The sequence below is a fragment of the Crassostrea angulata genome, chromosome 6, assembly GCF_025612915.1.
Source record: "Crassostrea angulata isolate pt1a10 chromosome 6, ASM2561291v2, whole genome shotgun sequence".
Taxonomy (NCBI): Eukaryota; Metazoa; Mollusca; class Bivalvia; order Ostreida; family Ostreidae; genus Magallana; species Magallana angulata.
In genome coordinates, this window is record NC_069116.1 from 38,309,442 (window position 1) to 38,333,983 (window position 24,542).

The 24,542-nt window shown below is 32.8% G+C and overlaps 4 protein-coding genes across 4 annotated transcripts; 2 read left to right on the plus strand and 2 right to left on the minus strand.

The window, feature by feature from the left end:
* Nucleotides 1-179: 179 nt before the first annotated feature.
* Nucleotides 180-4,666, minus strand: LOC128187235 (ribosome maturation protein SBDS-like). Its single transcript, XM_052857527.1, has 6 exons — nucleotides 4,438-4,666; nucleotides 3,706-3,835; nucleotides 2,940-3,140; nucleotides 2,124-2,208; nucleotides 1,515-1,600; nucleotides 180-593 (listed from the first exon to the last, which is right to left on the minus strand). The coding sequence occupies exons 1-6, from the start codon at nucleotides 4,563-4,565 to the stop codon at nucleotides 468-470; spliced, it is 756 nt and encodes a 251-aa protein (XP_052713487.1). The 5' UTR covers nucleotides 4,566-4,666; the 3' UTR covers nucleotides 180-467.
* A 30-nt stretch (nucleotides 4,667-4,696) lies between these two features.
* On the plus strand, nucleotides 4,697-11,080 carry LOC128187233 (clathrin heavy chain 1-like). Its single transcript, XM_052857526.1, has 9 exons — nucleotides 4,697-4,878; nucleotides 6,433-6,540; nucleotides 6,871-6,973; nucleotides 7,639-7,791; nucleotides 8,027-8,145; nucleotides 8,556-8,720; nucleotides 9,472-9,588; nucleotides 10,184-10,357; nucleotides 10,755-11,080. Exons 1-9 carry the CDS (start codon nucleotides 4,822-4,824, stop codon nucleotides 10,860-10,862), a joined length of 1,104 nt encoding a protein of 367 aa, XP_052713486.1. The 5' UTR covers nucleotides 4,697-4,821; the 3' UTR covers nucleotides 10,863-11,080.
* Nucleotides 11,081-14,883: 3,803 nt separating this feature from the next.
* LOC128189901 (intraflagellar transport protein 20 homolog) lies at nucleotides 14,884-17,076 on the minus strand. The gene is made up of 4 exons (XM_052861694.1): nucleotides 16,917-17,076; nucleotides 16,679-16,764; nucleotides 15,256-15,359; nucleotides 14,884-15,071 (listed from the first exon to the last, which is right to left on the minus strand). The coding sequence occupies exons 1-4, from the start codon at nucleotides 17,041-17,043 to the stop codon at nucleotides 14,990-14,992; spliced, it is 399 nt and encodes a 132-aa protein (XP_052717654.1). The 5' UTR covers nucleotides 17,044-17,076; the 3' UTR covers nucleotides 14,884-14,989.
* A 259-nt stretch (nucleotides 17,077-17,335) lies between these two features.
* LOC128189900 (BTB/POZ domain-containing adapter for CUL3-mediated RhoA degradation protein 3-like) lies at nucleotides 17,336-22,782 on the plus strand. The gene is made up of 5 exons (XM_052861693.1): nucleotides 17,336-17,630; nucleotides 18,195-18,454; nucleotides 19,384-19,436; nucleotides 19,571-19,769; nucleotides 21,764-22,782. Exons 1-5 carry the CDS (start codon nucleotides 17,462-17,464, stop codon nucleotides 21,947-21,949), a joined length of 867 nt encoding a protein of 288 aa, XP_052717653.1. The 5' UTR covers nucleotides 17,336-17,461; the 3' UTR covers nucleotides 21,950-22,782.
* Nucleotides 22,783-24,542: the final 1,760 nt, after the last annotated feature.

The following is a 24,542-nucleotide window of genomic DNA, read 5'->3' on the forward strand; positions in this document are numbered from 1 at the left end:
TATTTCAATATTCAGCTTATGTCCTGCTGATACACAATGCTTCATAGCCGTTCTGATTAAACACTTTGTTGTATCTTTGATGTACTTTGAAAAAGCCTGTGCATTATGTATTCTCATTTTTAAGTGCAGTTGTATGTAACATGTTTTATAAACTTGAAACTTTACAAAAAGGAAAAAAACCCAACTCATGTTTTATTTACATGTGTATTAAAATTTCCAGTACAAGTAAATCATGTATTGCCTTTCTTCTGACAATGGCTTTAATGTACACATTTACAGAAAATATGAGTTGTGAACATGTTGATTTTTTTTAAAATGTACTGCAATAAATAATGCAATATAACATTTGCCTCTGCGTTGTTTGTTAAAATTTATAAGCTGTTGATCTGAATTGGGCTCAGTTAATCTGGTTTATGGAGTATGGAGTACAGGTCTCCTCAGTTGATGTCATTCAAAAAGCTTAGAGGTTATAGCATCTCGTCACCTTCTTCAATGTCCTTCAGACTGATGACCTCCAATTGACCTCTGCCTTTTGTGTCAGCTCTTACAAGGTCATCAATTTCACGAAAACATCCAGGATCAACTAAAATTACCTGATATTGAAAATGAAAGAAAACATAATAAGCTAATGTAATTTCACTATTTGAATATATAGTGGTATAAATGACAAGTACACATTTTACTACTTGTTTTATTTCTTTCAAAACTTATTTTTCATAAGAAACAAGAATTCAGCAAATAGTAGATACAACGTATGTTAATGAGTTTTTGTATTAAAATGAAAATTGTATCATTGTTCTGATAAACAAGATACTTTGATGAAAAAGTTAAATTAAATCCATGATGCCCTATCTCTGTAGCATGTATATTAATCTTCCTGTTCACTCTGTATCTTACCTACAAGGTCTCAAGATCTAATATTTCCAACTATTGGTATTAAAGCTTATGGTGACCTTAACTCTTCACCTTAATACAGATAAATGCGGTTCTTCTTGCCAAACGAAACTGATCACCAAATACTATATATAGAGTTTCAATTAAGACCTGAAATTTCCTTTAAGAGTTAATAAGAGTTTACTCTCCTTTTATAAGTAACCTGCAAGTTTAAGTACATGTATCAAGATTTATCATCCTTTTACATCATACCTTAAAGGGTATAATATGTACCTTGGCCTTTGACCTCTGACAGACAATAGTTACTATTTTTACTCTGTAACCAGAGTACCAAAAATGATCATTGGGCCTCAAATACCTGTAGTGTTGTTACTATTTTCTTCTCTACAAAGATGTGGATGGGCACAGTGTGCCAGTCAATAACATATTTCTCTAAAGAGGGTGTATAAAATGTATTTATCCATTAATGTGAATTTAATACTCTTTACGGATGAGTATGATCCATTTCGATCTTCTCTTGCACTCTTGTCATTTTGGATTTTTTGATTAATGTTAAGAAGCATGTTCAACAAAGTGTATAAATTGTGCATTTATAGAAATATTCTAATCAATCAACATACCATTTCAAGATCTGGAGAAAAATCTTCCTCTTCTACTTTGGCAGCAAGTTTCTTTAGTTTGTCTTTGACTTTTTTGCCATCTTTACCTAGTTTTATTTTTACAATTAATGATAATTATAAGTCTAATGTTCATAAAGTTGTTTATATTGATAAGTCAAAATGAATGACCAAAATATTTAACAGCTTTAGACTGTGCAAAATATATGCGGTAAATTAAACTTTTATCAGTTAAATACTGTAAACGTATCACATTTGGCTGTGTATTCTAATTAGCAGTTTTAGCGGAATGCATCTTCCGCTTAATCAAGAACATCGCTTAATGCCATACACGAATGTAAATGTATAGGAACAATCAGAAATACGCTAAATCAAATTCACGCTAGTGTGCTGAGAAACTACTTTCCGCCAAATATCGTACACGCCAAATATAATATGTTTACAGTAATTAGATCCTCAATTTATCATGGGTTCATTTGGATGTAATTTCATGGATAATGCTTAAAGATGGTGTTGGGAATGTAGATAACAGATAACCACAGAATCCAAAAAAATTGAGCCCCTACAAACATTATGATTTCACACAACTTGTAAGAATGATTTATTACAGACCTGGAACAGTTATTCTGATTCTCATCAGAGCTCGCTGAATATCAATGGTCTCTGTCTCCTTAAGTTGTTTTATCACCTCCAGGGCCTGAGATAAAAATAAAGCATGTGTGGCTGTTAAAGTGACATGGTGACTAAAAAAAGATGTTTTACTTTTTGATTATGATAACAGAAATTAGAAAAAATTTACAAAATTTGGTCGAACGTTAGGTTTTGCGAATTATAAGTCATTATCTAACAGTTTACAAGTCGTTAAAACTCATCCGGAATTACATATGTAAGCAAAAGGAGTTGTTTTGGACATTGATTTGAGTGTCATGTGATTGCTGTCTAAAAATAGTTACAGTAGGGTTGAAGCACTGACAAAAGAATTGGAACTTGAAGTTATTAGATGTCTGTAGTAAGAAATATGCATTTATAGAGAGTTCATCTTAATAAATATACATCTTATATTAGTTCTTAAAGACATCGGGTTTCACAGAGAGGCCATTTGCTCATGATATTGCCACACCACAGTATTTACATTCCTTTGTGCTTGTGTGGCTATGAAGCAGAAGGGAAACTCGTTATTTATGTGGTAGCTCAACAATGAATTCTATTTTTCTCTTTTAAATTTGATTTATTTACTTTTTGACACTGTCATTTTCAAAAGTTAATCTTCATTCAAATATGACGTATAAAAATGTGGAATTCGTGTAAAAATTCAGTACATGTATATGGTAAATTGGGTTTGTGCATCACCATGTGTCTTTAAGATAAAATGTAGATCACAATGTTTGTAGAAAAGTACTGTACAGTATTACATGTATAAATATATACCTGCTGTTTTGTGCTTTTATTTGGTTTCACAGAAAAATGAAGGTCTTTCATAGCCTTCTCAATCAAAGTCACGGTGTATGGACGGTTGGTCTTGGGATTAACACACTTGTCCGATACAGTTGTTGCAATATCTCGGAACATGGATTCCAACTGCGCATGGCGTTCTTTTTCAGACACTTGAAGCTCACCTTTTTTCAATATCTACAAAATAATAATTTTCACTTAAAATCTCTTTATTAAAAACTTCTACCCTAATGAGTATTGTTAAATGGTAATGAATGGTGAATATACAGTACCGATCAGACCCAACCTAACACCAGAGTAAACCCCAACTAAACCCCGGGTTTACTTTTTGGGTTAACTTGGGGTTTACTCTGGGTTTACTTTTTGAAAATTTGGGTCCACTCGGGGTTTACTTTGGGTTTACTTTGGGTTTACTTTGGGTTTATTTGAAATTGCTTTTGAGGTCAACTGTATGCACTGAAGTGGAAAGCAGACTAGTATTTTCTCTTACCATCCTACTGCCTGTAATTCCTACCCTTTGTATATTCCGAATACACAGTTAGCGTCTGCTTACAGGGGTATACTTCTGACTGGGTTTACTGTCTGTGTCCACTCTGGGTTTACTTTGGGTTTACTCTGGGTCCACTCTAGTAAACCCGAAGTAAACCCAGAAAGTAAACTCGGGGTTTACTTTTTGTTAAGTTGGGTCTGATCGGTACTGTATATGTACGTCAAATAAAAGCAATAATATGTATGCATGTACCTGTAAACAAATCTCTGGTTGATTGTCTGTGCCAAATACTTTCTTTAAATCTTCATTCTTTGCTACTTCTCCCTTAGACACATTGACAAAAATTGTATGCGTTTGAAGAACCTCGTCGATGTCAGTTTCCCTATATAAGCAAAATACAAAAACTGGCATTATGGAAAACTCCATTCAGAAATAAAAAGTGCTATTAAGGAAGCTGGGTAGTCAACAAATGATCTTATCTTCCCTAAATTTTAAGATATGATATTTTTGTGACAGTCAGACCAGTTCGAATCATTATTTCTCCATCATGTTACATTTGGTGCCATGAACAACCCCTGAAACTGACAGGATAACTCCTGCCAGGGGAAGAGCCTGGGGTGACCTTCGAGGGCAAAGTCATTAAAGGGGGAAGGAACGGAATAGTCAGACCGGTTCTAATACCGGCGCCAGATAGCTCAGTTGGTAGAGTACCTGACTAGAGATTCAGGGGGCCAGGGTTTGAATCCCGGTCTGGTCCATCATTATTTCTCCCATCCCGTTACAGTTTAAAATAAACTTAGTCTATTATTTAGTAAAAACAAAATCCAAATGAAATATTTTAAGATTAAAAATTTGATTATTTTGCTATATCAATATAAAGAGCTCTTCTTTTTAAGAGATTTTTAAGAGATTTTAATATAGTCTAAAAGTGACCACGACCATCCAGCCTTTTAATTCATAACATCAAACACACCAGCCACTCACACTTTGTTTCTCCAGGAGACAACCTTATTTGGATAGCAAGCTATTTCAAATCGTTTGCCCCCTTTCTTAAGCCTAACAACAGCAACGTTAGTTAGCCTTTTCTGTCCAGTTGGTTGAAAATATGCCATTTCAAATTAAATCAGAAAAGTGGAGATACAGTGTACCAGTAAAAAAGACACCGCATCGCACATTGTCAGATGTTTGGGAAATCACCGGAAGTGCAATACTTTACCCCACTTTCTTACCTTCGACACTAGAGAGTTCGAAGGATGAAGATAGTTTGACGTCCCATCTTCGAGCGAATCGAGGGGTTTACATCGGAAATAAGACTGGGCTACCAGGATGTTCTTAAGTGGCTGTAGTAAAAAGGATGATTGATCAAATATGGAGGAAGAAAAAACCGAACCAAGACCTCCGGTATCCACACAAGAAATATTACAGGTGAATATGTGTATCATTTATTCTATGCATGATTTATTCTTGTGTTGAACGCAGGTAGAATTTGAAGTTGACTGAATATCAATCGCCTAAAATGTTGTTTAGGCATGAACTTGTATATTTTATGCATGATCTTTTGTAAATTGAAGTTTTGTAGTAAATTACTCACATTAAACTTAGGCTAGGTGCGGATCATGCAAGACTTTGGTATATTCACAGTACAGAATTGTCTTGAACTAATTTTCTTACAGAACTCATACTCTTTCAAATTCACATGCAATGTTTAAACTTGTTGTTTTAGTAATGACACTAATTTTTTGAACCCCCCCCCCTACTGGCACTGTACCAGTTATTGGCTAATATTCAATGTTTTATTTTTGTATTTCCTTATTTCTTGATATTTTTGCATAACACTTGACATAGTTAAGATTGTGAACTACTTATTTATCCATCTGTTAGATTATATCTTTATTTAGAACCAAAAACATCTTGTTTTTGTGCTTTTTAGCACACCCCATATTTGCTGAGTTTTCACAATTTACTGTACCAATTATCGGCTTCGTGATAATAACATAGTAAAACCCCAGTACATTTTGATTTTATACTCTGCAAAATGTAATTTGAATAATGCCCCTGGTGGGGTCAGACTAAAGGTCGTAGGGGTTATGATACATCAACAAAACTCATAAAATTGTTCGTTTGTAATATCATATGGTAATTGGTAATACACAAAATCATAGACTATTCAATACATAATCGTGCAATTAGGCATTCAACTGTAATGTGAATCTCTCAGAATTTACTGAATTCCTTTTGTTTATGCATGTTATATGTATTGATATTATATGTTAAACCAAAGAAGGAATATGATAATGTATCACAAAGAGGTAATATTTTATTTTTAACTTACTACGTCATTTCACTCACTGCTGAAAGTGCAAAGATGTAAATCAGCAGTAAACAATGATCATTTAAGCTCATGCTTAAAACATATTCAAGAAAGTTTTCAAGCAGACAAACTTTTCTTTATTAGAAACAGATGACTAAATTATAAAATCTTAGTCGCGTGCTATTAACCTGATCTTTCAGTTTAGCCGATAGCCGGTCTTAACCGATAACTGGTACAGTCCCAGTACCATTGGTTTTTTTGTTATGTCAAAGTATAATTATAAATGGGTTGGTGCTTACAGAAGATAAAGAAAGTAAATATATGTATATGCTTGATAAAGTCCTATGCCATCTCTTCGGGTCAAAGGTTTCTGATCCACTTTTCTCCATCAACCCCAACCTTATTTAGATTTAGATAGAGAAACGAAAGTTAAAAGTGAACAATTTTTTATGGATATGCAAATTTAGAGGATGCACAAATCTCAGTAGAGAATCTATGAGGGATTAAATTTTTTCTGACAAATAAATTTGCAAACAATTATTTGCCTTTAGTTATACGTAAAACTATGATACTCAAGTACCTGTACCATTATTATACTCAGGGAAAGTAGCAAAACTTAATTGCTAAATTGGAAGATAAAAAATTATCTTGATATTTGATGATTTCAGTTGCCGGATTTTGGGATTGGTCTGGAGTGTGTGACCTGGTCGCGGGTAGCCTTGACAACAGATAAATGGATGGCAGTAAGACACAGCTCCAACGGGGTCAACTCCCAGGTCAGTCATGCAGTCATACGTATATAGTAAAAAAGTCAGTAAAAAGTCTTTTTTTTAAATTTGATAACAAAATCACTTGAACTCTTCACTTATTCACTATGTATATTGAATTTCTCTTTACGTGTGTGTAGATTGGTATATGAAATGTAAAATAAATTTATGCTATTGATGTAAAAGACGGCACAGAATGGTGATACATGTGCATGTATTACATATAATGATCAGCATCTGTTACATGTATATCTAAATTGTATTTTTTATTCTTGAAAAAAAAAAAAAAAAAAAAATGCGGCTTGAATTTTTCAAAAAATTCATTGCATCTATTTTCAGTTGACTGTATTAAATCCATTAGACGGCAGCATCAAATACTCCAAACCCATCGAAGCAGACTCTGTTCAAGTGAATCCATCACAACCAATTATAGCGGTCAAGTGTAAGTTCCCCCACTTTGTCAATGCCCTTAAACCTCCAAACTCTCATGTGTACTGAAATAATTACTGTAGATGTTCTTAAAGACCGGGATTGACTTAGTTTTAAACTATCCTTACAGAAGACAATTAAGTATATACATGTATTGAAGCAGGCCACACCTCCAAAATAATACATGTAACACTGCAGAGAGAGTCTTAATTTCATATTTTAGTGCCATTGTGCTTCTTAATATGGTCCATATAATAGCTAGTGCAGTCACTGCAATTCATCTGTATGCAAGTCAGGCATGCAGAAAAGAAGATTGAACTCTTTAGTACACACTTCTGTGGCTCAGAAACGAAATCCACACAAATATTCAACAAATATTGATGAAACCACTGACAGTATACATGTTTATACAGTATGCAGGGTTATTTCCCCCCGAGTAATTTTCATCCTTCTTTCCTTGCAAACAGTATTGCCTGTCTTGAATTCGCCCAGACACATTTGTGTTTAAAGAGAGATGATTTGAGATATTGGAATTTGCCCAGTCTTACATTCATCCACTGTAAACGAGGGCAAAAGGGGCGAAAATAAAACAGGAGCAAATATTTCCTAGTATACAGTATAATTATATCATTGCAGGCAGTGTACAGTGAGTAGCCTATTGAAAATTTATTTTCATAGGTGGACAGAAACTGGAGGTTTATAATTTTGAATCAAATGCCATGATCAGCAAATCAACGATTCATGAACCAATCGCCTTCTGGACCTGGCTTAACTCGGATGTCATTGCAATGGTTACAGAAAATTTCATTTACCATTGGGATTTAGGAAAAGGTAGAAATAATCCAATAAAAGATATTTATAGAAAGAGTGTGAATGCTGTTTTTGTTTGCATTTTCTTGTTTCTGATTATTTTAAAAAGCAGATTGTCAGAATAATGTTTTTTATGAAATACCTTTCATATAAACTTGTACATTGTATTTTGTACCTAAACTTCAAATGAGTGTTAACATTTAGAAGTGGTTTGACTTTGGAAAATTGGCTGTACTGATGAACTACTTGTTTACAGATAACTACCCAATAGAGAAGATGTTCATGAGACACAGCCGTCTGGCGTTCAGCGAGATCATTGGTTACAAAGCAGACGCCAGCCTGAAGTGGCTAGCCATAACAGGCCTGATACCTGAGGTAAGGAAGAAGGCCAACAGGTCTCAGGGGTGTGTGACTGTGTTGAAAGAATGAACTGTGTGATGAATGATGTATTTTTTTTTTTTTGTATTGGTAGATTCACATTTAGTTTTGGATTGATTCATTTCTCAAAAAAAGGTAATACTGTGAACACAAGATTTTTTGAATCTGGTAAAGATATCTTCACTGAAGACTTCATGCTTTAATTAGTACTGGTACATGTTTAACTTAATTTTTGTATTCGGTACTTCATGATTTATATACCCATAATAGTTAGTTGAGTTACACCTACAATATTTTAAAGTTGATGAGTTCTACATTAGGTACATGTATTGCATTTCTTCTCATGAATATTTATTGTAGATGTAATTGTACTATATACTTGTGTGATATGTGTCTATTTGCTGTAGGATGAGAAGATTACCGGGACCACACAGCTGTACAGTGTAGATGAGGACATCACTCAGTGTATCGGGGCCCATGTGGTCTGCTTCAGCAGTTACCAGTACTCTGACAATATGGCTCCCTCCACCATCTTCTGTGTAGGGTCACGAGATGCACAGGATCATGGGAAGGTAATAATCAAGAAGAATGTGATCACCCCCCTTGAATATTAGCATGCTTTTGTTGTAGCGTAGAACTTAATAATTTTTTTAATTTGTTGGATTTCATGTAGTATTACTGATGGTTGCAGCTTCTTGCAAGGCAAAGTAGTCTAAAATAATGACATATGGTATGTCTAAATGATTTTGACTCCGAATAAAGTCAGTTGCTTAAAAATTGGTTTGTAACTGGTAAATGGCTCAATTAAAACTCCTTTCCTAGTTGTATGATGTTAACACCATACATGTTATTTTGTGTTATTGTGTGTTGGGTTATTATGTGTTGTACGTGTTATTCTGATGTTCCATAATGTAATGATTTGGACTATATTGATAGTTTGTTGTGAAGAATTCCAGTTGCAAATTCATTTTTAATGCACAATGCAGTTGACACCTAGGTTTTGTTTATATTTTGCCATCATTTTCGTAATTATAGGAATCAAAGTTTTACATATGTGAATAGTATTATATCAAGAGGTAAAAGAAATAAACAAAAAGTCTTTCTGCAGTGCATTGGTATTATTACTGCTTTATGTCAAAATTGGATATTCTGTCAATATGAATACTCATCTATCTTCTCTCAGAAAAAATACCATAAAATTTTAAAACATGCCTTTTTTTAACTCCATTTAACAGTAATTAACTCCACATTAGTTACTGTTGTATTAGTTATTTATTGAACAGGTACAGAATTTTAAAATTTGCAATTTTGTTTGTTTTCAAGATTCATGTCATTGAGCTTGGACCTTATAAGAATGGTAATTTTGCCCCAAGGAATAGCTACGATCACATCCAGTTTCTAGATGATGCGGACCGGTACGATTTCCCTGTTGCCCTCCACGTAAGTCCGCATATGCAATTTTAATTAATCTTTAGTGTGATGTTGGCTCATTTTGTTGATTTATGATTGATGTACAAATAAATCGAAATAATTATACTTTAATATATAGAAAATTAGATGAAGCAGAATTCTGCTTTGTAAAATTATGTTAGATTTTACATCAGTATTATCAATTGAAATTGGACACCGCCATATTGTTTTTCACTGTCATTTGAAATGAAAAATTTGATAAATCTTATCAACACAGCTCACACATCAGCCTATGATATGTAAATCATGAGTTCAGAAATGGCTGAAGTATCAACTTTATTTGAAAATTCAATACTTTATGATTTGAAAACTTTAAAACTATGATAATGGAAGTTTTTAATAAAAGAGATGTATAAATTTGATTTAAGTATCCAAGAGGGTCCCATTCCACCGTAAGTCACAATTGAGTTATATGTACATAACTGTACAAACAGTATTAATAGTTAAACAAATACTGTAATTATGGATATGCTTTATTAATTAACGGTAAGTCATAGACCTCAATGAAATTATATACGCCGGATAACTATATGTCTGTATATTAAGTTGTTTTGATATTGATCAGGTGTCCCCAGACATTGGCTTGCTCTTCCTGATCACCAAGTATGGCTATTTGTACCTCTGTGATCTGGAGAGCTGTGCGTGTTTGTGCTCCACGAGGATATCCACCAGCATCATCTTCTCCTCCACCTTGAACTCCACCACACACGGGATTCTGGGAGTCACTCGCAGCGGCCAGGTCAGAAACCTTATCAATCAATCAATAAAAGGATGAAAGTTCCTGAAAGCCAAACAATCTCAGCTTTGATTGAACATGTACATTGACCATTTTCATGAAATTATAGATTGCATATTTGGTTACTCTCTGATTATCTGCTTTTCACAATTTTTGCTAACACTTCCACAAAAATACAACATGGCAGAAATACATGAACGTCTGGTAATGGATGCTATTGAAAACTTGATAAGATTGCAAACAATGTCTAGCAAAAACTAATAAATTACATTATCCCATTTTTGCAACACACGAATATAACCATGATTGGTTGGTACCACGAATGCATTATATTCTTTTGATTTGTGCAGAAATTTGCACTTTTATATATCTGTTATTGATCACCTCTGACCTTTTGTAGATTATCAGCGTGGATGTAGATAAGGATGACCTTGTGACCTATGTCAGAGGTCGTGCTAAAACAGCCAATCAGGCGGACCGGCTGGAGAAGGCCATTACACAACTATAACAGGTGCTACTGCTGGCGAACATTGTCGTCAACAGCCTTAAAGTTGAAACAGGGCATTAATCATGTCTCAAAGTTGTTTTTTTTTATGTTTATTAGAGATGAGTGTTCAACTTGTTTTAAATGGGTTTTTTTTCCTTTTTTATGTTCATGTACAATGTATAATCATTCAGTGTTCTGGAGTTGTTTGGTGGAAGATTTTTGTTTTTTCCATATTTGTTTGTTAAAAACAGGTAGACAAAATTATCGTGTTCAATCAACATTTTGCTTTTACACAGTTTTAAAAAAATTTATCAATATTAAAAATAGTTGTTTTTGTTAGCATAAAATGTAAGTATGGTATCTTAGACTGTCTCAGACATGCTTTTTACATGTAATATCTCCTTGTTAAATGCTTTACTCAGACATGTTACATATTGCAGACATGCTACTTACAATCTTGGTGCTATTGACAATTCAGACAATATGCTTAGTGGCTGGAAATTCACAGCCAGTCTCCCAAAATGCCTTTCTGACAGTGGATTAATTAACTGGGTAATGAACTTGTCTTATCATCTTTTTCATTCCACCAATGAGAAATGGAAAGTTTTAGTTTTGAGGTGTAAAAGAGAAGGTCATATTATGAAAATGTGCAGTTGTTTATAGATGAACTTGTAAGCATTATGATTTCCTTCACAAAACTGTGAAAGGGTCAATCATAATCATGAATAATTTTTGAGAATGGGGAAAATTCAGCGAGTTGGTTAATCCGCAGTCAGTCTGCCTTTGGGAGACTGGAAAGAGGCTTTATATTATAGACATGCTATTGATTATATTGGATGTCTCAGACAAGCTTTTGAATATCGTGGACAGAGTACTACGATGTCTCATATGTCTCTTTTGGTACTTTTATGGTACTAAGTATCTCAGAAATCTCAAATATGCTTTTAAATTCATGCATTGATAAGTTATGATTAATACAGTAGCTATAGACATTTTATTTTTACATTTTATTTACATGACTTGATAGAGACATGAATAATCTGTTATCTACATGGGCTTTAATGAATATATTAAGTACCTGCATGTCTCATTGTTAAGGAATGCATACCATTTTTCTTGTATCTCCTTATACATGTAAGTCTGATATTCTACAACTTACAACTAATAACAAGTGACAGTTTTTATATAGGATATTCTACTACAAATCAGAAATATTTAGAAAAAGGGGAGATAGAAATGCATGGTGCAATTTTTTGTGACCCCACCAGTATGTACCATACCTCACTTATTTTTTAATACCTACTTGTTTTCTCATCCTTTTATCACACTAATATTTGGTCTCTAGTTTTTTTGCATCTTTATATACCACACACCCAAATCTGGGGTTACCCAGTTGTGTAAATGATAGCGAGAGTTAATATTTAAAGGTGATACAAATTGTAGATTTATGATGCATAATATGCAAATATCTGATGTGTTCGGAGAAAGAATCTCCAAATGAATTATGGGTTTGTTATTTGGTCTTTGTTCAGAGTAGGAATCTCTCTGATGAGTGACTTTCGTTTTGTTTGTACATGTTTATACATGTGTATTTGTTGTTGTGTTTATGTATAGTTTATTTTATAGATTTAACATTCTAGTCTTTCATAGAGAGTGCTTCCATTTGCATCGTCTCACAACTTCTATATTTATCTACAAACAACACTTTTTTTTAGTTTGGGGGGGGGGGGGGGGGGGGGGGCTGGGGGGCTGAATTTGAGAAATATGGGTATAAAATGTCTTAGAATTGAGAAATGTGTTCTCTGTGCTTATGTTAGAGTCAATTTAAAGGAGCCCCCTCCAAATCTATGATATTTGAAAATGCTGTCTTACAAAGCATTTTACATGTTGTTATGATTTCAGTATGATCAAGGTGTGTAAAAAAATTATTTGTAAAATCAAGAAAGGTGAAGTACTATGAATAGTATTTCTTTTCATACAATATATCCTTACATTTGTGTATTGATTATTCAAATGTCCAAAATGTACTTTTGACATTTCTTGTTTTATAATTTGACTTTGCCAGTTTGTACTTACTTAATCAGGAAGATTATCATTTATGTGCTATGATGGATTTCAGAATGGGAATGTGCAATACTAAAACTATACTAGGTTTTTGACTTTTAGTTCAACAGTTTTTACATCGAAGCTATTAATTACATTAACTGCCTGAAGTGATACAGTAGTTTTGAGTAATGAATTTAAAGTCAAATATTGAATGTCATACTTTAAAATTGTCCTATATGTTTTTCATAAAGTGGTTTGCATTTCGAATGCAGCTTTAACTTGTACGTAATATACATGTTATTTCGAATTTTAAAAAACTATTCGACATATTTTTGTAAAGAAGAATTTATTGCACTTTGAGTCACTATGCACAACCTTAATTGATTTGATGAGATAAATCTTAAACATGAATTTGGAATTAAAAATTCTGGTTGATGTCCCCTATCTGTTTAATTTTTTTTTCAATCATTTTGATGACAATATCAATGAGTGCATATTTACATGATGTAATATGTACAGCCTAGTTACTTCAGTGTTTTATAAAAATTTGCAGAAAATTTTCAGATTGAAGAGTCAGAACCATTTTAACAAGAGCTTGGACTTTGGGTAGTTGTGTCAATGGTAGGCCTGTTTATTATTATTTTTCATTGCTGGTCTTCTTAGAATGGTTCTAATTTGTGGGTAGTAATCAGGAATGTTGGCAAGATTTCATTATATATATATACACTGTAGATAGATAATATGTAATATGTTATATTCATCATGTTGAATAAATTTGAATTTAAAAAAGCATTTGTTTTTATATCTGACAACAAATAATTGAATGATTCAATGCTAGCTGGATGACAGTTGTATATAATCAAAATGTCTGAACTTCATCCATTATATATGATACTTCTTCCTTGGTTCCAATTTCCAATTCAGGTACTTGGGTACTTGACCTTCCTTAATCTTCACATAATAAACTATATTTGACTGTTGCTTGTCAAAGTTGTCCAAAAAGAAGAAGAGACAAACTAGATGTTTAATATGCCATAAATATCCCAGCAGGCAGCCAAAATTTTAAATGCCATATTAAGTTTTACATTTGTTTGCACAGAATTCTTTTTTTCATGCTTAAGGAGCATAAATTTACAAACTGTTTACATTCCTTCAGGAGTTAAAGACCATGAGAAACTGAAATTTTCTAATTGTTTCTAAGTTCAAGGAACATTAAACATCAGACCTGAATCAAATGTATTGTTTGGTAACCAGTATATGAAATTTTCAATGTTATGTAGACATCCCTTTAAAAGTTGAGAATGGAGACTGATTTTTTTATTTTTCAAAAGTTCAAGGGGCATAACTGTCAAAAATCATTCGACAAGGTATATGCATGGTGGGAGGGGGGCAAAACAAGAGCCCAGGGGCTACATTAGTTACCTAAGCAACAATAGCCACAACTGATCAAATAACCTTATGGTATCAAATACAACATATCTTAACAATTTAGAAGAACCTGATCAGGGTACTTCCACACATTCTCTGGGTTCTGAAGAGAAATTCAAAATTTTTCTTTATTCCTAGGTTGAAATTCAGCCCCATTGTAGTCCCAATGCTTCCATACAAGTTACAGTGCATGTACATCCTTTTTGGGCAAATGGTTTTAGAGAAGATTTTTTTTTCATTTATTTCAAATTTGTAAAAGTTGACCCACATAATAGCCACACCCAATCTCCAGGGATCATTAATTGAATAAACTTGAATCTACACTACCTGAGAATGGTTCCACACAAGTTTCAGCTTTTCTGATCAAATTGTTTTTCGAGAAGATTTTGAAAAATGCCATAAAGTTTTAAATACTTGTAGTTCTAAATCATCTCCCATTAGACAAACTTTCACAAACTTGAGTCCCCTTTACCTAGAAATGCCAAGTCATTGCAATAATGTGTTGAACTCCTGTCAGTATTTCATCACTAGAATTTTTCATTTTTTATTCTACATATAGAAGATACAATTTCTTTCTCTCTTTATTTATAATAGAATACTTTATAACATAGAATTTGTTACAAATGAATATGTACAAATAAATTTACAACAGGTATCAAATGAGACAAAATATATTATTTCTGCAATATGAATTGTTCTATGAATTCATTTTGTTCATTTTCTTCTTTCTGTAAAGCTTCGTATTGTATCCGTAATCTAAAATTAAACATTAACACATTAATTCAAACTTAAGCAATATTTTATATATTACATTTACAAGAGCATGATATTCAGCACAGTAAGAATTTATTTACCTTGCATTCTTTTTTCACTACTGATTTAAAACAGTTGTAAATCTATGAATAAAAACTACCCGTACTCATATTTTAAAACATTTTACCTTTCAAGTTGCATTTTCCTTTCTGTGATGAGTGCCTGTAATTGCTGCTGTTGTGCCTCTCGTTGTTTAGCAATAGACTTGAGTAAATTTCTGGATCCAAGAGCCTACAAAAAAAAAAAAGATTTTTGTATAAAATATAATGCTACAATATAATCTGTCTGATATGGATTAAACGGGCCAAACTATTAGGTTTCAATGGGTGCATCTTCAACTCTAGTCATTTAGTAAAATGATCTGAGTATCATTGTCCACTTCCACCAAAATCAAACAACAAAAGTTAAATCATGTTACAAACATATGAAATTTATCAAAAATTTTATAATGAAATGTTTATTTCAAAAAGCCCCCAAAAAAACCCTACATGCACAGTTATATGACACCATTTTTGTACAATATGTTTTTAATAAGGATTATGGGGACATTAAATGAAACTCTAACTTGATTTTAAGAAAAACAGAATTAAGTATTCAATATCAGCAATGTTATTCAACGTGTTTGAAGTTAGTTGCATTACATTAATATCCCTATTTACTCATTTTCAACCTGGTAAAAAAGGTTCAAAGTTTGAACTTTTTTTGCAGGAGAGTTAAATCTCTGGATAAGAAATTAAATATTTTCCAAATTTTGAAAATGAAAAAAAAGTAATCAAAGAAAAAGGAAAAATGTTAACTCTAGAGGTTATAATGCCTGTGTTTTTTAACTGATTAGAAACTGATTTAACACATATCCTTTATACCAAGCGCAGCTTAATTGAAAGACATATATATATATATATATAACAAAATTAGGGAAAAATAGAAACTGAATCAGGAGTACTAAGGGCTGAAAACTTTTCTTCCAGGTCATGGGCGCCACCATATTGGCCACCATTTTGTTTGGAAATGTAACTCATTCGTTAAATGATTGGCGCTGTTCCATGTGTATTGTTCATTAGCACTTGTATTAAAAACTTTCAAAGTTTTCATTGGAAAGTAATTTTGATCAAAATAATTGACTGAGCAGGCCAAATAAGTTTCAACAGTGCTTTAATCAGGAGATAAAACTAGTTTCATGAGTGTCTTATCGAATTATCAGATGGAAAATAAAAACATTAACATCAAGGAACGGATCTTTTAGATATTGAATAAGGAATAAATAGAAAATTTATCAACCTATGATATATTTGGATAAGCATTGAAAGAAAATTAAAAATTCTCGGAATCACATAATTTTCTTCAGCTATTTCCGAAGACATAACTTTTACGTTTTACATATAAGACATGACATCATAATGTAGAATGACATTGATTATGATTTGAGTAGGCAGGCAGATCCTACTGTCTGTGTTTCAAACAATAGAAATCTGCGCTCGGACCAACGGTCACACCGTGAACATATTATTGTCTACTTTTAAACTAAAAATTCATCACCAGAAAAATTCTACCTTCATTTTTTCTTTTTCTACTTCTTTTGAAACATTGTCTACAACTTCAATAAATGACCCAACTATCTTCTGAAAATCTCCAATTTCTGTAGAAAAAAATAATGGATTAAAAAAATATATATACATGTATATATAAAGAAACTCACAGAAAAGCAATCATGGGTAAAGTTGTTAAGAGTTAAAAATTCATATTGTATGAAACAATAATGATGGGATCCTAAGTAGTGCATGTACTTACTATCTACAAATTCTTTGCATTCCTCTTTAAGCTCAACGGTTTGTTGTGCTACATCAGGTTCCAAGACTCTTATCTTGTTTAATTCGTCGAAGTGAAGACCAGCTCTGGCAAGTGCCTCATCTGCCATTTTACAACAAATGGAATGTCAAGGAAAAAATCAGTGTCAATTTTTATAGGTAAAAAACGGGTATCACCAAACATTTTTAAGACTGTGAATGTTTACATTTAGTTTCGCAAATTATTTCGTATATTTGAAATTATACATTTAAACTAATCATTACTCATTTTTAAGCAAGGATTTATAAACTTACTTTTTTATGATTGACTTATTATGTGTAAATTCTTTTATTCTTCAATAAATCTCAGAAAATATTTACGAAACTAACTTTCACGCCCAAATATGACGTCAAACTATCTAATTATAAATTGTTAAAAATAGATTTGTTCATATTAAGTTCGTGTAAACATTTTCCATGTAATATTTTTGGCTTTTCGTGCGGGGCTGTACACTCCGTTTGGATAAGCCCAAATTTATATTCATTTAGATGATGTCTGGCGAAACTAAAACGGTAATAAAGGGAAATTCATCCAAATATGTAAAGTTGAATGTTGGAGGGTCCCTCCACTATACAACGATTGGGACCCTCACCAAACAAGACACAATGTTGAGGGCCATGTTCAGCGGCAGAATGGAGGTCCTAACAGACTCTGAAGGTAATGTTTTGATCATGTTGATGTAGAAAAGGTAAATGTACCATTTTCAAGTCGTAAATCAAATGCATCCGCCATCATTATCAGTTTGACTCAATGTCTGTCCAAGGTATTCATATGATTTATCTCAGGATTCTGATTATGTAAGTGTGACGCTCAGACCGGTTCGAATACCGGCGACAGAATAAAGCTCAGTTGGTAGAGCACCTGATTAGAGATTCAGGGGGCCCAGGTTCAAATCCCGGTGTGGTCCGTCATTGTTTCTCCCATCCCATTACATTTGGTGCAGTGACCAACCCCTGGAACTGACAAGTTAACTCCTGCCTGGGGAAGAGCATGGGGTGATATTCGAGGTCGAAGATCTTTTAAGGGGGGAGGAATGTGACAGTCAGACCTGTTGAAAACCTGCGACAGAATATAGCTCAGTTGGTAGAGCACCTGACTAGAGATTCAGGGGGCCCAGGTTCAAATTCCGGTCTGGTCTGTCATTATTTCTCCCGTCCCGTTACGTAAGTTTTACTGCTTACACGTTTTGTTGATAAATGTATGCCTTATACATTTTTACAGGTTGGATATTGATCGACAGGAATGGTCGTCACTTTGGCCCAATTCTAAATTTTCTACGAGATGGCTCGATACCCCTTCCCGAGACTAGGAGAGAGCTGCAAGAGCTTTTACAAGAGGCAAAGTATTACCTGGTACAGGATCTTGTAAATCTTGTTGAAGCAGCCCTTAGCAATCTGGACAAGAGTGTGGAACCAGTTTGCAAAGTACCACTAATTACTTCCCATCGTGAGGAGCAGCATCTCATTTCATCTACACAAAAGGTATTTAACTCACCAATTCACACTTTTTGTAAAGTGTATTGAGTTTTAATTCCATTTGCACCAATGGGAAACACCATTAGCTCTTTCTTAATGTTATTGCTACCAAATAGTTGGGGGTTCTGTGCTGAAATCGCTTACTTTTGATTTACCAGTATTCCTTTTATGCCAGTGCATGGGTAGCCCCTTCCCATTGCAATCAGTTAAATTGATTTCTTTTGGTATTTTGATTAAATATATACAAAGAGGAAACCATTTTTTAATGTCAAATTACTATGTTAAAACCTGCTGAACTAGAAAGGCACTGTGAGAAATCTATGGTTTATTCCCAAAAGAAAACAACTTAGGGACATACATGTAAAATGTGGATTCAGCTACATGAACATGTATAAGAATCTTAAGATTATATTTATGCGCCCCCCCCCCCCTATATATTGCTTTTTCTGTCTGTCGGTCGGTCCACCAATAGTTTCTGTTTATTTTCTATGCAGAGGTTACATATATATAAATGAAATTTGGTATACAGATTTATCATAATGATATCTAAGTCATGTTCATTTTGGTTACATATCGAGCAATTTTCAAGAGTTAAGTCCCTTTGACTTAGAAAATTTCCAATTTTTTGCAGTTTCCATTCATTTTCTTCTTGAACATTTCCAGGGGGGGTGCATAAGTGTTTCACAATCATCTTTTGTTGCTTTCACATGCCACAATGATGAGTACTTTATTTATGTAAAAGGGGGTTAACTTTTCTTGCTGTGTCTATGATTTATAAGAAAATACTCTAATCAATATAATGCTTATATGCAGACATACATGCTTTTTATTTAGCATTGATCATTTGTTATTGTTTGCCTACATAAAATATTGATAAAGATATATTTGGATTTTTCAAAATGTAAAATAATAATTTTTTTTGTTTCCTTCTTCAGCCTGTGGTGAAGTTGATATGCAATCGCCACAACAATAAGTATTCTTACACAAGGTATGTACAGAGTAGTTTACTTAATACTGATGAAGTTTTCTGATGGTTCAACGAAATCTAATGATAGTGTATTCTTTTTTTACTTTTACCCCCTTCTTTATACCATGATGTTTAACAGTATTCTTAAATTGTAGCAACTCTGATGACAACTTGTTGAAAAATTTGGAGTTATTTGATAAGCTTTCCTTGAGGTTCAACAGGAGGGTCCTGTTCATAAAAGATGTGATTGGCAGCAATGAGATCTGCTGCTGGTCATTTTTTGGGCACGGATCAAAGATTTCAGAAGTTTGTTGTACTTCCATTGTCTATGGAACAGATAAGAAGCACACAAAGGTAATAAGACTTTCTGTGGATAGTTTTTTTTTTGTTGGCATTTGTTGGTAGCCCTCATCCACAAATTTATATCATTGAGGAAAACTAATTACAAAAGATTTAGTTTTTCTACTGAACCTAAAAACCGACGCATCCACAAAATTACATCCCCAGCAAAACACTCTAGATCCATGAAAATTGGTCCCCACAAAATTTAATGATTCTACAGTTATTGTAATTGAACTTTTATTTTATGTATGTATTCATGAATAACCAATTTACACGTTACTGTTAATTTAATTTAATTAATAAAAAGTTAACAAGAAGCATTGATATTGAATAATTCATTTGAATGGCTTTGATATTCTAAAATAAAAGTAGCTGATCTGCCTTTTAGATCTATTGACAAGAGAAAAGCTCTCAATGTGACAGCAAACCAGGTTTTCTTTTGTATGATCAGTATCCATAATCCATTTGTCAACCCTAAATTGATAAATACTACCTATCCAGAGAAATGGGGTACGATGCAAACAAAATGACTATGTTCAACAGCTGGTATTCTTTGCAAAAATTTTCAAAAATCAATATCTAAGTAAAATTCACCTCACTGATTTATGTACTTTTGATCTGCTTAACAAAAACTTTCTATCTTGAAAACTGTACTATACATTTGAACTCTGGTAGCTTGAACACTGATATCTTGAATACAAAAGATATGTCGAAGTGATTACCTGATGGTTTTCCAAATCCTTATCACCACTCTCCGAAACTGATATCATAACGTAGTACACAATGAAGAACATCTCTATTGCTGAGAGTTTGGTTTAAAGATGGTTTAGTTTTTAAAAAAGTGAAACAAAAAATGTAGAAATGATTTAATAATCAAAGTACTGAAGAACTGATGGGAGTTGATTTTGTCAATGTTTATTTATTTTAAAATCAATGATATGTTATTTTGCTTGACAAGTACACATAGTTTATAATTTGAATTACACACATTTTTATAATATGAAGTTTCGGACTTTTTCGACAAGAATGTCGAGAAACCCCCATATGAATAATGTTAAATAATATTTAAAGATAAAATTAATTCAAACAAACTATGTATCAGTGATAGAAATATTTCTTGAAAATTGTATGGATCCAAACAATATTGAACTCTAGTCTCGTTCAACCAAACGCTCAGCTGTCACTGTAAATCTCCGACAAGGATTTACGGAGACAGCCGAGCATCGAGTTGAACAAGACTATATTGAACTCTGGCGTAGGAATACATATGACTACAAAAAATATTTAAATTGTTCGTACCATTTAAAATCTGACTATTTTCAAGGTATTTATAAATAAGTTTCCTTTAACAACAATGCTTTAGCATACATTACATAGAATTCATCAATTTTTTTAAGAACTACATGTAAGTCTTGTCAGCAGCAATGATTTGTGCTGAGGTCCAAACACTGTTTCACTTTCAGTTTGTCTGAGTAACTGCACAGGAGAGTTGATTAAAATCAGCTCCCAAAAATTGTTTTGTTATCTTTCCTTTTATTGGAAGGGTATAATTTATCATCATTTTAAATAACTAAAGTAACTTGTTCCAAAGAGTCCATGCAATCATGTCTCATTGCTACATCAGATCTGATGATTCACACCTGGCATTTTGGATGTTTTGGTCTAAAATGAACTGTGAAAAACTTGCCCTATATATATATGTGATGTATATATTTTGCCCACAATTAGATACCCGGTATATCTTTCAAGTCTGACACTTTGCAAATGTTAAAAGTACAGATACTGCCATTGGTCTGCCTACCAGTAATTTTGAAGAAAGAGGATAGTGTGGGTTTTTATCAATGATTATGGATGCTGGAATGATGTGATGACTCATTAGACATCTTATTACAAAAATTAGAATATTTGCATGAATCTCTCATATGTTTTTAAGGAATAATGAATTATTCTTTGAGTATTATGAGCATTCATTTTGATAGTAATTTTTTTTGTATTGTTTAATACAGGTTGAGTTTCCTGAGGCAAGGATATTTGAGGAAACCCTAAATGTTCTGTTGTACGAAAACCGGACGGGACCGGACGATGATCTGATGCAGGCCACCAGGAAAGGAACGGTAACCGGCCATGGTTACCATAGTGACGATGATGCTGACGAAAAACTGGACAGAGAGGTCCGAATGAGAAGAAAATAGGTCAACCCAGAATATAGAATGGTTATTCACACATTTCAATCTTTCTGAAAAGATTTTCTTTTAAATGTCATCAAAACAGGAGGAAAACTTTACAGGAATACATGTATTCCTTTTTGTAGGAGTTCACTTATTTAAATTGAAACTTTTTTTTGGGAAACTGAAAAGCAGATTGGTACTGATGTTTTTTAGCATATATATAAATGTAGCTCTTTGTTAAACTTGTTCAGACTGTTTTCCCTGGCTTTAGGCAAAAATTGCTTTTTATGTTTCACAAACAATGAAATCATGAATATTTGAAGAACTTCATGGAACTTGTTCAAGACTGAACTATGATTTCAGTTCTTATACATGAACCAGTATATCTTGAACTGTAACATTTAGAACACCTTCATAAAAAAGACATTTTTTCTGAAACAGAAATAAAATGGAAAATCAGAAATTTATTTATAAATGTACATTGTGAATTTTTTTTTTTTGTTAGTAACAAAGAAGTTGGAGTTGTTTTTATTATTTATCGACTCTCTTGAATGACCTTTAGTCTCCTCCTTGAGAGATATAACACAACATATTTATAAATGCACGGAAACTGTAAAGTTAGTTTGGTGTATTGAACTATGTAGATCGTATGTTGAGCTGTTGACCAATGTTAAAAATGCTGTGCAGTTCCTCTTCAACAGACAAACAAGATCCTTAATTCAAAGTATTATCCTTAAACTAGTAACTGTTTTAGAAATGAATAAATCTGCTACCTAGGTCTTTGTTGTGATGTTTGCATGGTGACCATGCAGCTTTTGTTTACTCCATGTTGGAGAATAAAATGTTGAAAAAACAAACCATTTTTAGAGCGTTTCTTTCGCAATAATTAAAATTTCAATGTACATGTAAATCGCTGGGTGGTTTTTTTTTAGAACTTAAAGGAATTTCCACGCCAATTTCCAGTAAATTACACAATTTATAACTTTGAAAATAAAAATTGAAAATGAGTTACGGATATTTCCTAGAGGTTTATAAGAGATACGAGCAATATGTAAGCATACAAGAAAGTGATTTAAAAATGGCATAGACATCTGATAGTTTTACTATAAAGAATAGTACTCATATTCAAGAGTATAGTGAAACTCATTAGTGATACAGTTAAAAATAAATTGCACATTCTTTTATTATTACTATAGTAGGATAGTGGGCTTCCTTAAGGTGATCGTGATAATTTAAATTTAAAATTTCCTTAAAATCTTTTTAGGTTTATAAGGCAATATGTTGATATTTCATATAAGGTGGTATGGGACATCTGTCGATATTAATGTCGATTAAAGTACATTATAAATGAAATACATTAACTCGTTTAGAATTTACAAATTTTACAATATTTAACCGAAAAAAGCTTTTTAAAATACTTGGTGAGGTAAAAATTGTAAAACCCTCAGCAGGATTTGAACTCATGACTTACAGATTCGTAGTAAACTTTCTAAACCACTGCGCTACGCTGAAAGGTAACAAAATTGGGAAAGAAACTACTTAAATAATTACACCTGGTTTTATTGATTATTTTGATAAACAGTACATCACAAAATGGAAGTGCCCCATACCACCTTAAATACTATAAACAGCTCAAAATCATTTAAGTTTGCAGTCAGGACAATTATTATACATCACACACCTCTTAACATTTTTCGAACATTTAATCCAATAGACATCATATTTCCACTATGCTATGATGTATCCTGACATGCAAATACTTGTTAAAGGGGAATGGTCACGATTTTGGTCGAATTCCATTTTTCTGTTTTTATTATTTACAATGATTTAGAAATGCATTTCTAATGATCAAATGAAACTGAATGAAATGAAAAGTCAGTCGTAGAGTTATAAGCGAAATACAGGGATCACAAATCTTTGTCATGTAAACAAGGCTCGTGCCCTGCTTTTGTTTACAAAGGTTCAATATGCATGCAAAAAAATCTTTTTCGAGCTGATTTTTCTATCTTCTAATTTGTTTTGAGCATAAATAGATAGTTCCTTACATTCAACACATTCATTTTAGGTCTAAAACTGGAATTTTCACTTCATCATTTTAAATGTAAACAAAAGCTTTGTTTACATAGCAAAGAATTGTAAGCTCAGTAACTCGATTAAAACTCAACGAATGACACTCAAATTTTGGTTGCCTGTTAAAAATTCCTTACTGGCATTGTAAACATTTAAATTGGAAAGATAATTTTTTACCCAAAACACACAATTTTGCCCAGTTGGACAACATTCTTAAAAACAGGATCTATATCTATCTCATCTTACACCAAATAAGGTTTCACAAACTTTATTAATCCTGTTTATTTGATTGGAATACAATCTTTAGTCCAATTCAATTCAATTCGATTTATTTCACTCAAACCGTCAACATGACGGTACATGATGTCCATCAATGCTATTCGCCAAAGATTAACCAATTACCGAGCTTTTAAACAAAACAACCGACTTTTCCCACACGCCGAAGACTAATATAACCAATAGTCAAGTTGCTAAGCTAAGCACTGGATCTCATATCAAGGATAAAATTAAAATGATTTGATTACTGGAAGTTAAACAAACGCATATA

Coding starts and splice junctions, on each gene's coding strand:
- LOC128187235 (XM_052857527.1), bottom strand. CDS start 4,565: ATGGCATATTTTCAACCAACTGGACAGAAAAGGCTAACTAACGTTGCT. Junction 1,601..2,123: donor AATCAGAATAACTGTTCCAG/GTCTGTAATAAA, acceptor AAATAAAACTAG/GTAAAGATGGCAAAAAAGTC. Junction 594..1,514: donor TTTCTCCAGATCTTGAAATG/GTATGTTGATTG, acceptor TTTCAATATCAG/GTAATTTTAGTTGATCCTGG.
- LOC128187233 (XM_052857526.1), top strand. CDS start 4,822: ATGGAGGAAGAAAAAACCGAACCAAGACCTCCGGTATCCACACAAGAA. Junction 7,792..8,026: donor CCATTGGGATTTAGGAAAAG/GTAGAAATAATC, acceptor ACTTGTTTACAG/ATAACTACCCAATAGAGAAG. Junction 9,589..10,183: donor ATTTCCCTGTTGCCCTCCAC/GTAAGTCCGCAT, acceptor GATATTGATCAG/GTGTCCCCAGACATTGGCTT.
- LOC128189901 (XM_052861694.1), bottom strand. CDS start 17,043: ATGGCAGATGAGGCACTTGCCAGAGCTGGTCTTCACTTCGACGAATTA. Junction 16,765..16,916: donor ATGCAAAGAATTTGTAGATA/GTAAGTACATGC, acceptor TTTTTTCTACAG/AAATTGGAGATTTTCAGAAG. Junction 15,072..15,255: donor AGGAAAATGCAACTTGAAAG/GTAAAATGTTTT, acceptor GTTTAATTTTAG/ATTACGGATACAATACGAAG.
- LOC128189900 (XM_052861693.1), top strand. CDS start 17,462: ATGATGTCTGGCGAAACTAAAACGGTAATAAAGGGAAATTCATCCAAA. Junction 18,455..19,383: donor TCATTTCATCTACACAAAAG/GTATTTAACTCA, acceptor TTCCTTCTTCAG/CCTGTGGTGAAGTTGATATG. Junction 19,770..21,763: donor CAGATAAGAAGCACACAAAG/GTAATAAGACTT, acceptor TGTTTAATACAG/GTTGAGTTTCCTGAGGCAAG.